Raw genomic sequence first — 21,812 nt, forward strand, 5'->3', positions numbered from 1 at the left:
ATGGGTCAATTTGACCCCTGGCATAGACAGGAGGGTTAAACCCCATTTTCATGCACTGGAAATATCATTTATATTTGACATGAGGTTTCACTGTCAATACAAATTGTTCTGATACTTTAAAGAAACTGTTTTTAATTTCTTTAAAAAATGCAGTTGAAACAACAGATTTGTTACATATTTATTGAAATAAAAGAATGATTAAAAGTCAAGGCACAGTCGATAGAAATGCGTTGGCATGCAAAATATGAAAAACAAAAAACAAAAAAAACCTTCACCTCACTTCTAATGTTCCATCATCACCACCAACACCACCTCAAAATCTTTTAAATATTAATCTCTTAGAAAGTCTATCTAGAAGTATAAAACAAATCTATTTTCCCGATAAGGCACGTGTGAATACAAAAAGTTTATTGTGGGAATAAAACTCAGTGGTCTTTGCTAGCCAAGTCCAAAAAAAAGGGAATATTTGTAGTATTTTTGTACTCAGCTGCTGGCCAGCGATTGGTGAATGGGCGGCTGGAAGCAGCGCACGTGCTCCACCGGCATGTTCTCGCCGTCGCCCGACTTGAGGTACTTGTTCAGGATGGCGAAGATTTCATTGTTGAGCACTTGGAACTTGCGGATGCGGTCCACCATTTTCTTCAGCGGCTGGGAAAACAAAAACAGACATAAAATGAATGTCTGAGGATGAGTGCAAGTGCAGCATGGCCAAAGGCAAGGTGCTAGCATGGGAAAACGGAACTTCCCAGGACATTAAAAAAGTGATAGAACAACTTGAATAAAATATTGCATACATAAAAAAAAATTCAGTTACATTTTGCATTACATTTTTACAACCCTCTGACAAAGTCGAAACAAATGGTGATTAGACAACGATGACAAAAGATTACATTTAAAAAAATAGTTTTTGAAGTAAATTTTTTTTGATCATGAGTGTTTTCTTAAACATTTTGTATTTGAAATGATGCATTTTGAAGCAAAACGGTTTGCTTTGAATATTTAAAAGCACTTACACAAAATGTATACATTTTTAAATAAAGCATAAAATGTGTTGAACGTATTGAAAACAGCATTCATTCAAAAAAAGTATTCCATTTCAATTTCATTCAAAACTTTTTTTTTTTGAGTATATTTCACATTTTAATAAGAGTATTTATTTGGTTGACTCCCTTCTTAATTTTGCACTCAATGTTTGTCAGATTACCTGAGGAAAATAACTCCTACCAAAAAAAAAATTCCTATTAACTTCACTGAAGACTAAATTGTTCTGAGGTGTGAGTGTGCAGGCAACCAGTCCAGGGTGCATCCCGCCTCACGGTGACGGTATGGTACTCACTACGCTCTTGATGAGCTCGTCCTTGCCGTCGTGCTTCTGCACCTTGAGCAGGTGGTAGCTGAAGTCCAGGATGTCGAAGCGTCTCTGTTGGCCCAGTAGGCTGATTATCATGCAGCCTGCCCAGTGGAGGCCGTCGCCGAAGCACTGCCTGAAAACCGGACCGCACCGGAACCACATGACGGTCAGAGGTGGCAAACATGCACAAAAAAATTGAAGCGGCAAGACCTGGCAGGGTGGTGTATGACGTTAGGCCATCTGTGGCGTTTCACATTGTATGTTGGCATTAAGCTAGCAGACTTCTGTAAATATGGCATTCGGCTAAACATTTTGATGTTTACGGTAAATATACAATGTTACATTTTCATCAATGCTAACTTCGGTTAGCCCGTCTATAGTGTTTCACATGAATTGTTAGCATTAAGCTAGCAAATGTTGGTAAATGTGGTTTTGTAACTGTACAATGTTTAATTTTCTTAAAAGTACATTTATTTATTTTTTTAAGCTAATGATTACCTTAACCCATCTGTAGCATTTCGCATACAAGCATTAAGCTAGCTGACTTCTATTACTGTTATCTGGTTTGGAGAAAAATTTGGGTGTTAAATTAGTATGAGTTGTTGCGTCGTGTGGTAAAGTCACAATTAATAGAAGGTTTATAATTACTGTCACATCAATGCTAATTTCTGTTAGCCCGTCTACTGCGTTTTGCATTATAAATACGTTTGCATTAAGCTAGCAGTCTTTTATGAATGTTTAGGATGAACATTTTGGTGTTTAAATCATGTTTAATTCTACAGTCGAAAAATGCCTGACGCTTACTCGACGGTGAACTCGTGCGCGCCCACGGGGATGCAGTAGACAAACTGCATGGCGCTCCACAGACGGTGGAACTCCACGCACTCGTCCACGTGCATGACGCCGTTGCTGGGCAGCGGGCCGCGCCAGATGGGGTCGTCCAGGAAGCCGCGCACGCGCGCCAGGATCACTTCAAACATGGACAGGCCGCAGCACAGCCGCTCCTTGGTCAGCAGGTCGCCCTCGCGAGCGATAGCGATTTGCTATGCGGAGGGAAAATGACAAATTCAGTGCTTCTTAACTTTACACATTTACTCAAAAATACTTGGACATTTAATTTATTCCACACAAGTTAAATGTCTTGAAATAACTGTTTAAACCTTTATTCACAATTTTTTTTTTTTGCAATTCCCGTTTAGGGCTGAAAGTGTATCACAGACTGTGGTTACCTATTAAGAGCCATCTGTCAATTTTGCAAATTCCTGGCTTCATTCCCATGTAAAGTTTGGAACGTTGCACGCCGACTCACGGCACACATTAGGGGGCTGGCGTTCTAACGGCGTACCTGCGGCGTGCCGAGACGCTCGATGAGAGGAACCATGTGCAGCGCCGTGTATTTGGCCTCCAGGCGCTTCATCTTGGCGTCCAGGCGCTCGCCCTCTGTCAACACACACGCACCAATCACTTCATTAGGTACACTCGCACACGCACATTTTATTTATTACAAACATAGTAATAATAATGTATACTCTTGAGCTGTTCATTTATTTGCTTGCATTTTTTCCATTAATTTAATCCATATTTACTTAATTTGGTTTTTTTTCATATCAATTTAACAATATTACTGTGCTATAGTAATATATACATGTATTTAATAATTGCTAATCTTTCATATATTCATTCAAGTGCCTCATATTTACATTTTTAATATATAAAAAGTATCTGTAATATTGCAGCAGTGCTTTTATTTATTTTAATAATTGTTCTTATTTTTATCCTCGCATTTAACAATATGCTTCTTACTATATTGAAGTTGATGACAATTCAAGTTAATTAGTGCGCTTGCTGTTTACCTTTGATGTGGACTCTGGGCAGAATGTTCTGGAAAGGCGCTGCATGCAGCAGATCACAAACCTCCTCCTGCGACTACACAACAGCACGACACAAATCAACAACACGGGTTAACGCTCTGGGCTCGATCCGGCCATCCGTGTTCATCTCGATTCCCTTTTTTTATACGCTCTAACTAGCCATTATTTTTCCTTATTAAACACAGTAACGTGCATGTGAGGTGCAGTTATTATTTTTGTCCACTTGGAGTCACCATTCTCGCGTTTTACTGTCATATCTGTGACTTTTGAGTGTGGACAGCTTTAAAAAGCAGGGCTTGACCTGGTGAGTGACTTGGGTGTCAGCAAATGAGAGCCCAGAATTGGCTGGCTGTTCTGTATGTTGAGTGAGTCTGTGTGAACTGTGACTATCTCATGTATGAATGTGTGCTTTATGTCTTTGTTTTCTTACAGTTTGTTCAGTAAAACGACTGAAATTGTCATCGAGTTCGTCGAACGTTGCATCTCTACTATTAAACCCATATCCAGAATAATGGTTTCAGGAGGAGTGGGTTTGGTCGTACCAGACTCTGCTCGCTGAGTAGGCAGAAGAGGAGGGCATTGCCCACCTCCCGCAGGTTCTGGAAGCAAACCGTCTTGAGTTCGGCATACTCCACAATGTCCTTCAGCTGGTGGTGGAAGAACTCCAAGATTCCTGAAAAAAAAAAGATATGAGTCACCAGGTAACTAATAGAATATTGCTTTTTTTTGATGGCAAGCAGGCAAATGAGAGCGCACACAAACCTGGCGAGCCGTACTCATGGCGAGGAAGCCGGCAGATCTTGGGCATCACCTCCATCAGGGTCTTCACGTACTGCATGATGGTGCCCTGGAGCTTCAGTCCAAAAGGCCAGCCAGCAGACACGTCATGAAATACCCCCGCGCCATCCCGATGTCACAATTGCCAGACTCTGAGTCGGACTCACCAGGCTCTTGACCACCTTGAGCAGCTCCTCCATCACCACGGCGATGCCCTGGTAGCCCAGCAGCCGGCACATGACCTTGATGTGTGGCGGGCCCACAAAGTTGCGGTAGCAGCTGAAGATGCTGCTGTACGTCAAGTTCAGCGTCTGCCGCCGCGTTGAGGGAGGAAATGGTCAGGGAGGGGCGGTACCAGGAAGTTGAAAAGCAGAGTGAACCCCGGCCAACCACAATTAGATAAAAATCCTAAATAATTGACCCCGCCTAAAATGTAATTGCTTATACAAGCCACAAGATGGCGGCAAAGCACTTAAAATTGACAGGATCATAAAGCATGAGCACCATGCATCTAGCATGTACACAATCACAAACCCATGTTACCTCAATGACTGTATTCAGTATTTGAATAATAATAATAATATTAGCGAGCATACTAGTCTAAATAAGTTTCAACAAGGAGTTGAAGGGAAAAATTTACAAGGAAGTAAATTTCGATGCCTTTGTTTTGACAAAAGTACTTCTTTGCCACCATATTGTGGCAAACATGGGCAAATTACCAAGCATTTTGGGGGCGTCAATGACTCGCACCTTTTGGCCATTTGCGGCAAGGCTCTGTCCCTATCACTGAATGTGAAAAACGGGGTTCAAAATACAATTTAACTGGGGGACAAATCATGGATATGGCAGCAGAACTTCAGTTTATTTTTTTTTTATTCATTATTTTGGTATTCAAATTTCAGTACAAAATAAATTAAGCCTTCTATGGACGTCAACATCCTTTTAAGAATGATCCTCTTTAAAATCCTTCAAATATCCCATGAAAATCAGCTTGGTTGTTTGCTTTTTAGGACCAGATGGTTGCTTTTCCCTCTATCTCATAATGTCTGTAAATTGTTCTCTTTTCAGTCATTGACGACAGGATATTCATCCTCGGCCCACCCCCCACTGCCTCTCTCCTTCCTCCCAGTCCGTTCGCGATTGCGCACACACGGCGGCTCAAACACGGACGCGCAGACCTGCACTGCATGTCGACAGCGTCATCCCAGATGTGACGGGATGAGACGCGGGAACATCGTAGAGCCCGGAGAGGTAAGTCCCCTGGTGTTTTGCTCTCATTTATTTCGCAAATCACTAAATGTGCATTGAATATTCCATATGGAAGTGCTCGTTTTGTTGCTATGGATTTACAGCTGACAGATAGTTTTGACTTTGGGCGAGAGTAGCAAAAGGCAACATTTTTGATGACATACCAACTGGAATTTAAATGAATGAGTTTTTTTATTGTTTTTTTTTTTGTGGGGGGGGGGAGGGGAGGGGCAGAATTTAATGCCGGTTTTCACATCCAGAACCGTGATTTTTAAAGTACTAGTGGTACACGTGCTCCCGTGATTTTTAAAGTACTAGTGGTACACGTGCTCCCTCTAGTGGTATGCAATATAATCACTTCCTAAGTACAATTCATTTGACTTTTCACATTAAATACAACGGAACTGTACTTGAAAGCATAATGTTAGTGGTTTATAATAAATATACGTTTTAGAAATACAACCCTAGTCTAATTCCTGACAATGATTATGATAATGGTACTTTGCAGTATTTGTTTGAGGTGGTATTTTTGGTGTACTAGGCTTGAGAACCGCTGATCTGGAGAAATCATTGGGATATTCTACAATGAGTCAAATGGTTGGCAGTGACTCAATGACCTCTTGGCAAACCAATGGTCACGATTATGTAATATAATCCCACCAGTGACCAGGATTTATTCCAGACAATCCCCTGCACAGAATGCTTATTATCTTGGCATTGTTACACCCTGTTCCTTAATCCCAATGCGGGGATTGCATGGTGCGACTGACAAGAGTAATTAATCGCAAAAATGATGCATGGTGGCTTACTCTTGTGGCACTCTATATATGATTTCGCTTCGTCCCTCTAAAATCTTGGAGCAAGGGAGAGCTGCATACACAAATACAAATAGTTTGTCATTTCCGGGTTTCCTTCCACATTCCAACAACACGCATGGTAGGTTGACTGGATGCTCAAAATTGCCCGTTGGTGTGATTGTGAGTGTGAATGTTTGTGTGTCTCTGTGTGCCCTGCGATTGGCTGGCAACCGGTTCAGGGGTTACCCCGCGTACTGCCTGAAGACAGCTGGGATAGGCTCCAGCTCGCCCGTGACCCCCGTGAGGATAAATGGTGGATAATGGATGGATGGAAGATGATTTTATATACGAGCATTTCGAGTTCCAAGCGTGGTCATGCAACATATTAAACTTGTATCTCAAGGTAACAGTATTATACGAGAGCCCAAGTGCTACTTGGTGTAAAACGTTAGAGGACGACTGTCCTCCTCTCTTTTCCAGGTCTGTTTTACACCGTGAGTGCCACACACCGGAATTACAAAAAGGAATCACTCTTCCCTCATGGCGATCGCCGTCTACAACGTCTCGGCGACCTCCGCCAAAGTGAGCTGGCCCCCGTCGGCCGGCTGCCTGGACACCTTCTACAGCGTCATGTACAGCCCCAACTGGAACAGCCTGCTCACGGCCTTCAAGCGCAAGAGCTTCATGCACGAGGAACGCATCCCCGTCAGCCACACCGCCGCCCACCTGGCCAACCTGCTCCCGCACACCACCTACTTATTATGCGTCACGTGCCAGGCGGCCAACCCGGTGCGGGACCAGTGCCAGGTGTTCGGGACCCTGAGCGAAGGCGGCGAGGGGCAGGAGCGCGCCGGCTGGGGGCTGGCCACGGGCGCCTGGCTGACCTGCTGCCTTCTGCTGCTGGTCATCGCCGGCGTCCTGCTATGGGGGTGCCTGCACGGCGTCCGCACGGGTCGAGCGAGCGGCGGCGGCGGGAGAGAAGGACGCTCGGTGGTGACCGACGCGGTCCGCTCATCATCTGGGCGGCTCTACACGCCCAGGGGCAGCTGCGACAACGGCGCCCAACGCGGCCTCCATGAGCTCAGGACGCTGGCTCGGTTGTCTGGGAGCGAGCCAGTTTGAGGCAATTGGATTGAGGTCATCAGCATATTGTCCGGCCCAGATGGAATTATGCTGTTCTGTATTATGGATTATTATTGGATCTTATGTGTCAGGAAATACAACACACCCACTTCAAACTGACTGCTTAAATCGTTCTTTTAATCTGTATAAGAGAATCACTTAATCCTAGCAAGGTAAAGTGGGGCAGCTGTGGATGAGTGTCGAGGTTGGATTCCTGTGTCTGGCATGTGCTAATGTGCTAATATTTATTAGTGTGTGGAAATGTCAAAATGTTAATGACTAAATGATGACATGTTTTGGAAAGTGCTAGTGTGCATATTTGTTTGATGTGTGATGTCATGTCAGTTTGCGCAAGTGTGTTATTCAGGATAGTATGCTTGCGAATATTATTAGTGAGACTCACGTGAAAGTGGTTTATGTTCAGTTAATAGTCGTTTATGTACCTCATGATGATGTTGATGCTTTTATGTGCTTTTTTGCGATCTCGTGGCATCGATCGATGCAATTTCAACTCCTTTCCCCCGCGAAGAGAGGGCATCCACTCCATCAAGGGATCCCCTACGATGGAGTTCTATTCATAAAATGGTAACGTAACCAAAATTTGAATGCAAGTTCGAACACTAACCTGTAGCCTATTTTTCAGGGTTGTTTTTTTTTCCTCGCCCGATTGACAGATTTTCAGTTTTTTGGTTTGGGGGGCCAAATATTTGTCCATTTTTGAAGGTATAAATTTGCCTTTTTTTGTAGATTTTGGTCAGATTTTTGTGTTTTTGTTTTGGCAATTTATACCAAATTTGTGTCTGATTTTTGCCCTATTTTTTTTTCTAAATTTTTTCCTTAATTTTTCAGTTTCAGTTCCACTATATAAAACATTCCCACTTAAAATAAACTGCTTAATATTTTTTTTTGTGTTGCTGGCCACAGGGTGAGATGGATCCTTGGTTGACAACGAATCTCTGCTTCCTATGCCGGCGGCGTAACTCAAATACATGTACACAAATGTACATATACTGGCGTTAACTACAGGTGCCACTGACCTTGGATCCGTACAGATACTGGGGTTGAGCGTTGGGCGGCTTGTCCCTCTGGAACTCCTGAGAGAAAGGCAGGACGGTGCGCACGAACCTGAGCATAACATGTCAGAGTTGAGTCGAGATGGGCATCGGATGGCAGCGGGCCGTTCCGGCGCGGCTGCTACCTGTTGGTGGAGCCATTGTAGCAGTAGTTGGGAAGGAAGTCGTAGTTGAGCTCCCAGAAGACGTGAAGGGTGATGCGGCCGTACGGCGCCGACACGTTGTGATTGGCCTCGCGGAACATGGCGTCAAAGCTATCCAGCGTCAAGAACTTGCAGAGGAGCTTGTGCGTCAGGCGGTTGATCTCTATGAGTCCTTCCAGTTCCTTCAGGACACAAGATTAGGATCACGGTCTGATAAATTGATTTGTTGCAGCATGCGGTAGTTTTTTAAAAAATTTATGGTAAAGTTCTTTGTTAGTTCAACGTTGAACTTTTTTGCCACAAATATACAGAAAGAAAAAAAATTAATGAAGTGAGATCGCCCACGTTGGTGATGTGAGCATCGTCATCCTGTCAAATGTAATCTCTTGGAGTGTGTATGTCCCTACCATGATTGAAGTGAGGTCCTCGCTCTCAAAGCGGTTGATGGCCAGCTCCAAGGACTTGTACAATGCGGCCGAGACCCTCTGGGTGATGAGCCTGTTCAGGTCGATGGAGCGGCCGAGAAGCTGCGGTACGCCGACATGTTTGTTAGATGGAAAGAGCGCTGTACTTTCAGCAGATAGAAAAGTGAGTGACTGCAGGTAGCCTGAACTGAAAACGATGACAAAAACATATTTTGCTCGGGATTGTGCCGCCAGATATATACTGTACATATTCTTCACTGATTCATTCAGCAAATTCAGGTGTTGCAGCTTAAAAAAGTTCAATTAAATACATACAAAAAAAAAAAATTTTAATCACCATTCAAGTCATTTCCCCTGTATTGTCAATGGCCCTGCTTTGTTCAAATGACATAGAAGAGTTTCTTTACTCGTGTTGTCATCGGAGCTATTAACGCTTCGAATTATGTGTGATGTAATGGTGAAAATGTCTATCAAGTGCAAGAGTGTAAACAGAAAGGTACCTGTACGTGGCGCTGCTTCAGCAGGGTCTCGTAGCGATTGGAGGCCGGCCACGGAATGTTGGCGCCCTGGTTCTTACAGTCAGCCCGCAAACGTTTGTCCAGCAGGAGACTACAAGGAATCAAGTGTTTTTAATAACGGTTATCAATGGACCACAGTCAGAGAGAAGAGGAAGGGGGGAAAAACAGTCAGAACACTGCTATGAAATTTTGGCATCAAGAATGACTGTTTTCAATTTGGAAAAAAAAGACACACACACAATACAATAAAAACGAATGTAAAAGAAATATACAGTACTGGCATTATAGAGTAAAATTATTGTACAAACTGTAGTTTTTGTTAACTGGATGAGTGGCTTTAAGGAGCACGGCCAATAGTGAGTAACCTATTGATACCCATCCAGAAAGGTTTCTCATTGCTTATTGATGCCAGAAAACGGCAACAAAGCATTTTTTTTTCCACTTAAGACAAGAACTGGCTAGACTAAATGAAGCTCTGGCTCTCTATTTAGGCTCCAAGATGCAACAAGATGGCAAAAGCAATATTTTTGTACTCAAAATGGCATGTTACAGTAAATAAAGTGCGATTAAAAAAAAGAAAAAAGGAAAAGAGAAGAGAAAATAATCCCCTAAATAGGTGAATTTGTGAATGCCGAACTACAAATACGAGATATATTAATCTACAAAACCAACATTTGTTTTCAAGGCCAGTGTTCTGGCTCCGTAGAATAAACATCTCTTAGCTACCTTCCAGCGAGGATCTTGTAGTAAGCAAATATCTGATCAGCCAGCTTGTAGACGAATTGATCGAAGCACAAGTTCACCTGAAAGAAGGCAAAATGAAGAGCACAATAAATAAATAAGAGATCATTCCTGTTTTTCTTTCAGTTCACCACAAATAGACACAATCGGAAACAGATTACCTCGGCCTCTATTTCATCATAGAGGAACTGCTTCTTGAACTTGGTCAGGGCGTAGTGGGCGCTGTCGTTGTACAAATCCAGAGGATACAGCACGTATCTGAAACAGAATGTCGTCAGTATCTCGTCATGCGTTTCAAACGTGTTCCCTCAATGAAAGAGTCATTTAACAAATCTTTAAAACTGTCCAACAGAGGGAGCTTTGCTCACTCCATCATGGAAGATTCCTTGGTCTCCAGAATATGATCTGTGAGGATCCAGGGCATGGACATCTCAATGGGGAACTGGATCCTGCGGCCCATGGTGAGCTCCAGGAAGAACTCCCTGAACCACAGTTGCGAGAGGTCGCAACAGTGCTGCAAGGTTTCTACAGCAAAGCGGACAGAGAGAGACCATGTCATTTGCTGGAATCACATCATAGAACTTTACAGAATTTGTGACGTCACTGTGAGAACGTCAATGGCGGTGGCGTTTGGAGGCTCACCACTGAAGTTTAGCAGGTGGGTGTAGAAGAAGGACTCGCGGTGAAACCTCTCAATGTCCAGGATGGTGGGGGACTCCAGACCACTGCGCAAGGTCTTCTTGGAGCCGCTTTTGTCGGCGATGAGGGACTCCAGCATGGTCCTCACCATGTACAGCTTCAAGGGGGGGAAAGTTGATGTTGAACACATTAGTTTGGACCATGATCAAAATCATTTGTGGGATGTGATATTGGTGCCTGGACCTTCGGTGAATAAAACCAATCGTTTATTTCTTTTATCATCGTCTTTATACGATACACAGGGGGAGGACGATGTGTCACCTGAGTGCTGGAGGGTCCCACAGCTCGTCGAGGGACCTTGATGTCGAATCCGCCCTTGGGGTCCTTTTCCCCGCGGAGGGCCGGGTCATTGTGTGGCTCACGGCCCGTCTCCCAGTCGCACACCGTCTTCCGGATGGCCTGCAGGACGCTGAGGAGGAGTAGAAAGAATGTCAGGAAAATCCTACAAGAACATCTGAAGTTTATTTGGGGTTACTGTGGCACTTGAAATGGTGGCAGGTGTGTGCTGACTCCCATTTAACATGGGTTTGAATGTGGTTAGTGCATTGTAAACACCGCCGCATCCCAAGTTACAAGAAGGTGTATACACTTGCACAACCACATTTCTATTTATGCTTATTTCCCCTCTTGAAACGATTTTTAAAAATGTCTAAAAATGCTAAAGGCCAACAATTTGAGCACATAAGAGATTGTACTTCATAGTAGTCTGTATGTTACTCCAACAGTGACAAAAAAAGCTATTGGTTTTTTTTCCCATAGTAAAAATTGTATCCATACTTTTGCACCACTCGACATTTGAACTGACCAATTTTTAGAGAAAACAATGGCTCAAGTAAATGCAACAAATATGACCTAATAACTAACGCCTTTACTCATGTAAATGCTTCTTTTTATGATGGCGCACCTGCAAAGTGGGATTGGATGGCGCCCTGTTGGCTGCGAAGCCATCTGCATGTCGACTCTAACATTCCCCTCGACACTCCCCATTCCACCTCCACATGTGCTAGTCTGTGTGTTGTGTATTCATGCATGCTTGTTGATTTTCTTTCTCAAAATCCATATTGTTTGTGCTCTTATTACAGGAGCTCAGTCTGGGGTTGTCCCCCCCCCCCCCCCCCCCCCCTTCCCTCATATTTTTCATTTCATCTGCGCAAACAAACTTCCGTTCCGTATCCCCCTGTTGGTCGTTGGGGTGTTTCCCCGGCGCACCTCTGGATGACGTTCTTCTTCTTCTTGATGGCTTGGCGGAGCGGGTCACGAAGCGTCACCTGCGAGAAGTCCTGCAGGGCTGAGTAGATGGTGTGGCGGATGGCGTGGTTGAACACGCTCTCCATGCGGCCCATCAGCACTTGCAGCCCCTTTATCATGGCGATCACCTGCAACCGTCCGATACGAACATTTCATGTTTGTCCACAGTGGGCATTAGAGTACTTCCAGGTGGAAGAAAAGTCAGTACTATGACTGTCCCCAAGTGAAAATTATGACAAAAATTTGTGTTTGGGGTTGAGCCGCCAGTTATGCTGTAAAAAAGTTAAATCGAGTGGATGTTGTAAGCTGCTTAGTAGAAGGCAGTTTGTTCACTAGTGGTGCCACTGGGAGTCGCTAAACCTTCTGCCACCTGGAAGTACACGTGACGGCATTGTGAAAAGGTCTATCATCACAGTGAAAATGCCAGACTGCGGTTGGCCCACCTCCACCAGGGCAAACTTCTCCTCGCTGGTGTAGTTGTATCGGGTGGCGCGTTCATATTCCTCGGCGTTATCAGGGCACTCCTTGTTGGAGTACTTGTCCGTGGGATGAACCAGTTTCCAGGAGTACTGAGGAGAAATAGTTTTGTCAAGAGATTATTACAGTGAAGGCCTGATATATACTGTTCATCGTTCATACCTCCGCTATCGTGCAGATTATATAAAATAATCTTTTATGGGGTGTTATGGTATACTAGCAAGTTCAAATGTGGAGAACTATGCCAGTGAGAGTCTTCTTTTCATTTCCAAAAAGTGATGTTACGCGATTTCCAAAAATGTCAAAAGCATTTAAAGCATGTGTGAAAATACATTTGAAAAAATATGTATCTTTTAATATGGTCTCTATCGCGGGGGATATGTTCCTGATCCACTCAGGATAAAAATGCCGGTTCACATGTACATGGTTGTACATGCGCCAATATGCCAATGACCACTTTCTTCGTTTTTTTTTTTTTTTAAGACTCACCACTTCCATGACGTGAGCACTCCACTGCGACAGGAGCTGCATGCCCTGCAAAGCCAAGTCGAAAAGCTTCCTGTATTCCATATCCGTCTTCTGGGCCTCCTGACGCCCTGAGCCAGTCACCACCTAGGGATCATTACAGTTCATTTTCATCAACTTCTGCACGTATGGTAACCACAGCGCCAACTTAAGGCATCTGATTAAAAAAAAAAATTAACTTTGAAAAAGCCTATAAAAAAAAAACAATAGTGACTCATTTCTGTATACTCCTCATAGCTCCTCTCGCAAGTACATGTTTAAGTCCGCATGACCAATCTAACGAATCAGGTTGAGCCGTTCCCGCCTACAAATAAACCTCTACAGAATTCCGTAACCCACCTCGCTGTTGCTGTAGCGGGCGAGCTCGGAGATGAAGCGCATGTGATCCTCACGAATCTGAATCATCTGCTCACAGATGTTGTACTGAGGGCTGCTGGATATGGACGTGCACGTCCACCTGGAGGACCAGTCAGGTCAGTTAGGGAACGACAACAGAACGGGAGACATAACAGGATACAAAGACATGCATGAGGTCAATGGGGGTCAGTGATAAGACAGCTTGAAAATCATTCAATTGCTACAATTCTAAGTGGCTACATGTGCGCGCTCTCCTCTCACCTGGATTTATTCTCCTCAAAGTGAGCGCTGGTCTTGATGTACCTGGACAACTCGATCTGCATGTCGCCGAAAAGAGGAACCACCTGTAGTTGCTGTGAACGAAACGAGACACGTACTTATTCTAATTTCTTACAATATAGTTCCATTCTCTTTATTAAAAACAAGAAAGTGTTTTTTGACAGAACTAGAACGACTGAATGGCATTTCAAATATTCGTTGGAAAAACTCATGTTGGGGCCCTCGGAAATCAAGGTACCACAGTACACGTTTATGCTCCTCCATTCACACCTTAAAAAACTTATCAATCTTGGTCAGGTTAATCCTCTTCTTGGCATCTAGCTTGTAGATGTTGCTGCTGTTTCCATCCATGAGGTACAAGCCAAAGCCCATGACCTGGTTGAAAGGAAGGGCAAAGGGGGGGGGGGGGGGGGGGGGGGGGCGTTCAGTTCCGCCAACAAACAATACATTGGAGCAAACCGTTTCCTGCTGAGCTGGCCAGGATGACTCACTTTGAGCAGCATGTGCTTCTCGCCGGGGGTCAGGTACATCTTGTTGTCGTAATACTCCACGCACAGGTTGACGATGTCGGCCAGCAGCTCCTCGTAGCCGTTGATCACCTCCAGCTGCTGCTGCAAAGACTGCGTGTGTGGCGAGAAAGAGACTTTAAAAGATTGATTCACCCGAGATATGATTGCAAAGGGGTGAAAAAATATCTGTGAACTAAACTGGAAACTCTCCAAGGGAATTTATGGGAACGAATTATAATTATTTTGTCCACTTGGGTGGCCATTCTAACGGCATCTTTAAAAGGCAGAGCCTGTCCTAGTGAGTAACGTGCATGTCAACAAATGACAATGCCGTTGGAAGTTGTTGTGTTGTTAAAAACTGGTAACCTGGAGCACTTGTTAGCCAAGGTATAGCTGCACTTGCATAAAATCTAGTTGTTTTTGCCAGGATTATGCTACTATATAAACTATATTTTAAGTTCCATATTAAAGCTGCAATGCGTAGCTTCTGTCACCCCCTCGGCTGTAATTCTGCTTTACATTCATTAAAAAGATGGATTCTTCAGAAGAGGTATGATAATTTAATATTCAAATATTTAAATACAGAACTGCAAAATAATATTTTTTGTTAGCTTTTTTTCTAAAGAAGACAAGGGTCCGCGCTCCGTCTATTGCTAGGTAAAATGAAACATTTCTGGTCCATCATTTCCGTTGCGCCAGGACGGAAATGTCACCGGTTAAATACTGAATAGTACAACAAGAATAATGTGTCATCTCCTCTATTAGTGGCTTGGGTTAAAATGTTGTTTTTTTCTTTAACAAAAAAGTTAAGACAGCTTCAAGAGGCAGTTTTAAATTTTGTAAAATCCTCGTTTGTTCCCGTAAATTCACATGAAATGTTTATAGATTTGAATATTGCAGTTTTTTTTAAAATGACTGCTCATCACTATAGATGTAATTTGTTGTTCTGGAGGCAAACCTGAGTGATCTTGTTGTGGTTTGCCAGGAACATGGACAGGTTCTGGGACTCCTGAATGGACGAGGGCTCAGACATTTTTCGGAGAAACTGAGCCGCACTGTAGGACAAAAAGGGGAAAAAGATTTAGTTTCAAATTGAAATCTCACAGTATTTAATCAGATATTTTCATTCTTCATGCAGTGTGAAGAGTGAAGGGGATTGTTGCCAAATGCTGCCACCTTGTGTTTATTTCCCAGTTAGTCAAACTCTGATTACACACAAAATTCAGAAACATCTCTATGATGTAATGTATGTCTTCAAAACAATACAATTCCATAGAATTGACAATAAAAAGTTAAAAAGTAAAGTTAATGTTTTATTGCACTAGTGAGTGAAGAACAAATATGAAAAGAATGCACAGGTATAAACATTTCTTTTTAACTTAGGTCACAAAATGTAATTTTTGTATTTCATTTTGGATTTGTTTTCTTTTTTTTAATTACTTTATAACACAATGACTTATTTTGGTAAAGATGCATATTAAAAAAAATACTTTTAATACTGCGTAGTCACATTTTTGCAATATTTAATGTCTTGATTTTTTTTTAAATAGTTATACTTTTTAAAACTTTTGTTAATTTTCTTCATTTCAGGTTCAGATCTACCTTTTTTTAATACTCAGAGCCAACCAGAAAGAAAAAAAATTTGTTAATAAAATAATGTGTCAGTTTATCTTTTTTTTTTTTTTTTAAAGATTTTGTTGTTTTGTAAATATTGACAATTCTCCTAACTGTGGTAAAAATCCCAACTTGTTTTACTTATGAATTAAAATACTAATATTTTGTAATATCTACTCTGTTTTTATATTTTACTTAAGGTGAAGATCCAGATTGTTTTTGCTTTTTTTTGTTGCTTTTCTTAATATTAAAATATAACTTTTATTTATTCTGTTTGAACATGTTAAGGAGCAAATTCAGACCTAAAAAATATAGAGCTTTAAATAGTATTTATCAAAAATAAAATACTAAAATATTTTCAACAGTAATTCATCTGTTTCGAAATTTTCTTTTATTTAGGTGCAGGCCTTTATCATCTCCAGGAAGTCTGGATTGTTGTTTGTTCTTACCGCTTGTAAGCCGAGTGGTCGTTCTTGACGCTGCACTTCATGTTTTTGAGCTCGTCCAGCACGGCAAACATGTTAATGAATTTCCCCAGCGTCAGCAGGTAGGCCTCGGACACAAAGTCCTTGCGCCGTTCGGTGTGACACAGTCGCCGCACCTCCCCGCAGAAGCGGTCGATGGCGGTGCGCTAGTGAAATAGTAGTTGAAATGTTGATTCAAGTGCAGCAGAGCCTCATTTGAAAAACATTCGCTAGCCGCAGTTCACAATTCACTGTACATAAAAGTGTGTCATGTACCTGAAAGTACATGAAGTTCATCAGTTTGGTGACTTCAGGCTCCAGCACCTCCACCGTCTTCTCGTAGATCTCCACTCGGTTGGGCTGCTCGTTGCATTTCACCTAGAGCAGGAGAGCAACGAGTGAGGTGAAGGTGGCGCTTGGATTATGACTAGCGGTGGTTACCTGTGGAATTGCGCGTGAGCAGCTCCTCCAAGTGTACAGCATGACCGCATACTCCTGACCCTCCTCCAGCATCTCATTCTACGGCCACAAACAAACAAATAAATAACACAAACAACATGACACCTGTTGTCAATATGGAATACACTGATTGGACACTTTATCAGGTACATCATTTGTCTTCATTTCCTAGATTGATGTTGTGCGTCATAGAAAGAATACAAAAATAAAAAATAAAATTAAGACAAGCGACAAGGTGTTCTACTTCCCTAAAAAAGAAGACAAACAATCGATGTTGCAATTCCCTTAAAAAATAAAATAAATTGATGTTGCACTCTTAAAATTGAGAAATTAATGTTGCACTTTCCTAATAAAAAAAACGATTGATTTTTCACTTTCCTTAAAGGAAGACTACTGATTGATTATGCGTTTTCCTAAAAACCCTAACTATTGATTTCCCCAAAGAAGATAAATTACGGAGGCTGCACTTTCCTATAAAAAATAAAAAAAAGATTGATATTGTGCTTCCCTTAAAAGAAAGAAAAATATTGGTGCTGCGCTCCTCCAAAAATACAAACTGTCAAATGACTTTGTAAAAAAGATCTTACACATTTGTAAACATTCTATTGTATACAGCATATAGCGAACCATGAGTTTTGGCGTATCATTCCACCCTACTATGACTTATCTGGCGACTTTGTTGCTATTATTTTTTTTTTTTAATCCATTTGTTTTAATTTTATGACACACTATAAAAACTAAGTTGGCTCCTTTTTTTGATAAAGTTAAGACACAAACAATGTACCTAATAAAGTGTCCATTCTCTGTCCTCCAATAGCTTACACACATACAGTTCAAACAGCTTAAGGCATGCATGAGTCATTCACTCCAAGGAGGTGGCAGGGAGGAGGTGGGAGGAAGAAGAGAGCAAAGGGACCCATTGCTGCTTCCAAACAAACTTCTGTTTGATTCCAAAGCCCAGGAATTATCTCCGTTCTGTCTCCTAATTTGACACAAAGCCTTTCGAGCCCTGCCAAAGATGCCAGGTAGCATCCACTCGTCCTCAAAAAACATAAAGATAAGTCATATAGAAATAATAATACAATATTTAACCTATTTTGACTTTTCCAGAATTTTCTGAACTTTTGGAAATAAAATGTGTATCTTTTGTATTAGTCGGTTTTGACAGGCCTTTAATTTAGGTAAATCTCTACACGTAAAACAAACTTAAAAGAATGTTTGTCACTTAATGTGTTGCCTGTGCAATTTCCATTATTTTCCTATGGGGAGCGGACAATGGATTAAAATGGACGGTATGGTTTCAAAGCAGTGAGGTGGCGCACCATGCTGGAGTGGACGGTGGCCTGCTCGATGTATCGGGCGATGCCCGTGACGAAGGCGTTGCGGTCCTCAAAGTTGGTGTTGAAGTTGGGCTGAGAGAGGAAGGACAGAACAAGTCAATGAGACAATCAACACTATCAAGAGAACTCATATACATTTACAACCTAAAGTTTCAATACAAGCAAGTCCCCACTGAATTCCCAGGTGGCAAATGAACAGACCGCCACCGAGTGAAAATGAGGAGCAAAACAGCTAAGGAGCTTTGGGGGCGGACCTGGTACATGACCGAGGAAGGCAGGGGCTCGATGCATGGCTGCTGGTCAGGCAGCGGCAGCTCCTCCAAAAGGTCCACGTTGGAGAGAGCATCCTCTAAGGTGACAGTGGACGTCATTCTGTTGGAAAGAGTCACAAAAATGTACAACAACATTCATTGACTACTTTTGTCAAGCATGCACAGAAAAGTGGAAGAGTATGAAACAGAGTCATAGCAGTTTTGAATCTGTCATTATGGTTAGTTTTTTATTCCAAATTGACTTTTGTTTTGTTAGTTTTAATTCGTTCTCAGAGCAGATGTGATGTTTTTTGTTCATTTTTAGTTTTTCAAAAATGCTTGGTTTTAGTTTAGTTTTTCTTAATACGGGATATTTCTTGTGTGCAAGGTTATATTTTTAAGACACTATATGTAGGCACGTTGTATTTTTATTTGAATGATACGATAATCATTTATTGCAGATTATTTTGCATACCCCCAATCTATGGGTGACCCCAGTTTGGGAAGCACTGGTCTAGAGCAACAAACAAAATTGTGTAGAGTCATGGCTCATCACATTGATGCTGACTGCTTACTTTCCCCCTGATAGCGAACAATCAGCGAGTCAAACAAAGCACGTCAGGCCCAGAAGGTCACAGGAGGACATCAAAGTTGGCTACGGGTGGAAAGGTACATGGACTGGCTTTACCACAGAGTTTCATTCCATTTGTACCTGTATAAAATGTACATTATTGCATGTATTAAAGAAAGGATTTATAACAAGAAACAAAATCGACCTCTACTTATGCTAATATACACGGTGAGGACACTAATCTGTTTTCCTTGTTGTATGACGTCCCGATGCAATGGCGAGAGTAGGTGGGACGTTAATTTTAGTCGAGAGAAGAGGGCGATATTGCCCAACATGGCAACCCTCTGAGATGGAGGAAAATTGATGACCTAATCTGTTTGATTCTTATTCCAAGAATGAAGTACTAATCAAAATACTGTGTTTTGACTAGTGATGGCACATACAACCTATTCTCGAAAAAAGGGGGGTGGGTTTAGTTCCCCTTTACAGTTTTGCCAATCTTACTTGCAACAAGCGACCAGACAAGGAAGTGCAACTCAAAAGCACGGGATGGAAAGAAAACACTTCTGCTCAGATAGTTAAAAAAAAAAAAAAAAAATCAATGTTCTTAAGAAATTATTCATCTTGATCTCAACCATACAAAACCCCCCAAAAATCTGCCACAAGACAGTAACATGATTTAAAAAACAAAACAAAAACAATGAAACGGCGGTAACGTCAAAGTGTCTCCTCTGATAAAAGAGATCGAGCTCGAGAAGTTTTACTCCTGTCACTGCACGGTAAGAGGCTTATTACTTACAGCGGCCTAAAGCGGTTGACGCAGGCAACACCGAGCCCAGAAGCAAGCAACACCCCTCGGTTAATGCCTCCTCAACCATATAAACGTCTTTGTGACATCACAGGAAGCACACTGATGTGTTCAAACGCAATCAACACAACCTCTTGGTAACACTGATAGTAAACAGTCTTACATGAATACCTCGCTGACTGTGTCTGTATAAACCATGTCTTAAGTCACATAATTTTGAATGGACATTGAGGTTAAGTGTAAAAAAATATGGTAACCGCAGCATAATAAAGCTAATAAACCAAAAATAAAGCAAAACCACTCATCCTGAGCAGCAGGACACTGCAGGCTGGGTGTTACGTTTTACATTTAAAGGGCACTGCTAGAGCCAAAGATTCCATTTCCTGTTCTATGGTTATCGGCACTCTTCAACTTCTCCAAAATGACAGCAGTGCATTACGGAACTTCCTGACAGTTGATGTTGGAAGGATTCTCGCAGTTGAGGATGACCTCATTGAAGGCCCTCCTGCGATATTGTGGGCCAAATTGAATCAATTTAAATCTTATTCATCTGTATTTTGTATTAATGCTGAAAAAATGACAGAAAATGTTCAAAATTTTACTTTGTTTTTTGTTATTGAATTTGCAAAGACCTAAGTGCACACCACTTAATGTGCTGTCATTGTTTCAGTTTATATTTTCTTCTACTGCCTGCAGCAGGTCAAGTTCAACTATCTAGAAAAAAACTTTTGAAAATGTAAAATAAAAATGTGGAATCTGCTGTCCTTTTTTCCACTTTATTAAAACAAATAACAGTTTTTCTTAAACTTACAAAGACCTAAAACAGGTCTGCTATGCGCAGCTTCAGAGCAGCATGTTGCTCTTTTTTTTTAAATCATCACTAAATTAAAAAAAACCTTCATCATCAACTTTAATTACAGCTTCCGCATTTGACAGAACATATTTTAATATAACATTTTAATGTGAAAATTAATGTGAATTTTAATGTGAAATTCATCACAATAAACCGTGAAACGTATCACGTTATAACGTGATATAGAACATTTTTTCCTGATACGCAGCAATACGCTTCTGCAAAAAAATAACTATACATGCAGCTGGTCAAATTGACCCGAGTTTCAATTTAAAAATCTAGAAAACATATTGTAAACAATATATGAAAAGGGGGTATCCAAAACGTATTATGTGTTCTATGTGCTTATTTTCAATCCTATTTCTATTAACTGCATTTACTATTTTAACCTTAACGTTCTTTTAACCATTCACCCAAACGCAGCACAATGACAGTAAACGGGAGCTACAGTCCATTGAACGCATCATCAAACACAGCTACACTTTTACGCCACATTTTTTGCCTTGTTCACGGACAGGTGACCCAAAGAGTACCCTTGTGTGTATATTATGTACTTAAACAGAAATACAAGCCAACATATTGTTAATTTAAATGAAATTATCCGTTTTTCCTTTGAAGTGAGAAAGTTCCTGCCCCCAATATGTCGCTGCGGTGAGCCTGCCGCGGCCTCACTACTCGAGTCAAACACAAAAAAAGAAGTCATTTATATACATTTAACATGCTTCTGGAAGTAATATCACACGTAAATTGACATTTAAGCGAAGTTAAGTGATATATTTTGAGGGGGTAACTTTCAAGCGGGCGACACAAGAAAAGCCTACACCCAAAGTTTGCTAGCGTAACTTCGCCGTTCAATCTGTCCAAACTCACCCGCCGAGAGTTGTTGGTTAGCTACGGGAAAACGAGAGACGACTAAGCCGACAGGAACGCCATTCAGCCGGGCACGTCGTCGATTCCTCCCCCTCGTCTTTTCCAACGAGAATGGAAGTCCAAGTTGGAATATATGGGGAGTTTTCCCGCAGTATGGTAGGCAGCTCGAGGAGTCCTTCCAGACTCGGTGTTATTACCAGGGGCGGAGCACGGAGTTCCTGTCCAGGCTCAAACAAACTGGGAAATTCAACAGGAAGAGAAAAAGCGAGGCAGAGGAGAGGAGTGCCTCCCCCAACCAGTCAGGAAAGGTAAAGCCAAAGGAATGTACACTGGACTCCCGTAAACTCGCGGTTCGGCACCCGCGGATTGAACTATTCGCGATTTTTTCTCTCCAATATAATTTTAATTTTCGTGTGTTTTGA

The 21,812-nt window shown here is 41.9% G+C and overlaps 2 protein-coding genes across 4 annotated transcripts; one reads left to right on the forward strand and one right to left on the reverse strand.

Annotated features, from left to right (window-relative positions):
- Window positions 1-164: 164 nt before the first annotated feature.
- cyfip1 (cytoplasmic FMR1 interacting protein 1) lies at window positions 165-21,685 on the reverse strand. Of its 2 annotated transcripts, none has more exons than XM_086047703.1 (31): window positions 21,391-21,685; window positions 18,292-18,409; window positions 18,020-18,109; window positions 16,680-16,757; window positions 16,515-16,616; window positions 16,224-16,405; window positions 15,119-15,215; window positions 14,143-14,271; window positions 13,922-14,026; window positions 13,634-13,725; window positions 13,355-13,472; window positions 12,980-13,102; window positions 12,457-12,582; window positions 11,975-12,141; window positions 11,027-11,174; window positions 10,709-10,862; window positions 10,435-10,591; window positions 10,228-10,324; window positions 10,052-10,128; window positions 9,308-9,416; window positions 8,790-8,909; window positions 8,365-8,564; window positions 8,204-8,291; window positions 4,167-4,310; window positions 3,985-4,075; window positions 3,765-3,895; window positions 3,205-3,277; window positions 2,697-2,791; window positions 2,156-2,394; window positions 1,337-1,484; window positions 165-648 (listed from the first exon to the last, which is right to left on the reverse strand). In XM_086047703.1, the coding sequence occupies exons 2-31, from the start codon at window positions 18,406-18,408 to the stop codon at window positions 484-486; spliced, it is 3,762 nt and encodes a 1,253-aa protein (XP_085903829.1). In that variant the 5' UTR covers window position 18,409; window positions 21,391-21,685; the 3' UTR covers window positions 165-483. The 2 variants fall into 2 exon arrangements, with proteins under 2 accessions (XP_085903829.1, XP_085903830.1); XM_086047704.1 differs by lacking the exon at window positions 21,391-21,685 and adding an exon at window positions 19,659-19,725.
- fndc9 (fibronectin type III domain containing 9) lies at window positions 4,995-9,601 on the forward strand. Of its 2 annotated transcripts, XR_015089032.1 has the most exons (3): window positions 4,995-5,250; window positions 6,525-7,751; window positions 8,091-9,601. XR_015089032.1 is itself a non-coding variant. In XM_086047717.1 (2 exons), exon 2 carries the CDS (start codon window positions 6,585-6,587, stop codon window positions 7,164-7,166), a length of 582 nt encoding a protein of 193 aa, XP_085903843.1. In that variant the 5' UTR covers window positions 4,995-5,250; window positions 6,525-6,584; the 3' UTR covers window positions 7,167-9,601. The 2 variants fall into 2 exon arrangements, 1 of the variants encoding a protein (XP_085903843.1); XM_086047717.1 differs by having other exon boundaries at window positions 6,525-9,601.
- Window positions 21,686-21,812: the final 127 nt, after the last annotated feature.

This window comes from Filicampus tigris, chromosome 12 (assembly GCF_054856515.1).
Source record: "Filicampus tigris isolate MCC_2025a chromosome 12, RoL_Ftig_1.0, whole genome shotgun sequence".
Taxonomy (NCBI): domain Eukaryota; kingdom Metazoa; phylum Chordata; class Actinopteri; order Syngnathiformes; family Syngnathidae; genus Filicampus; species Filicampus tigris.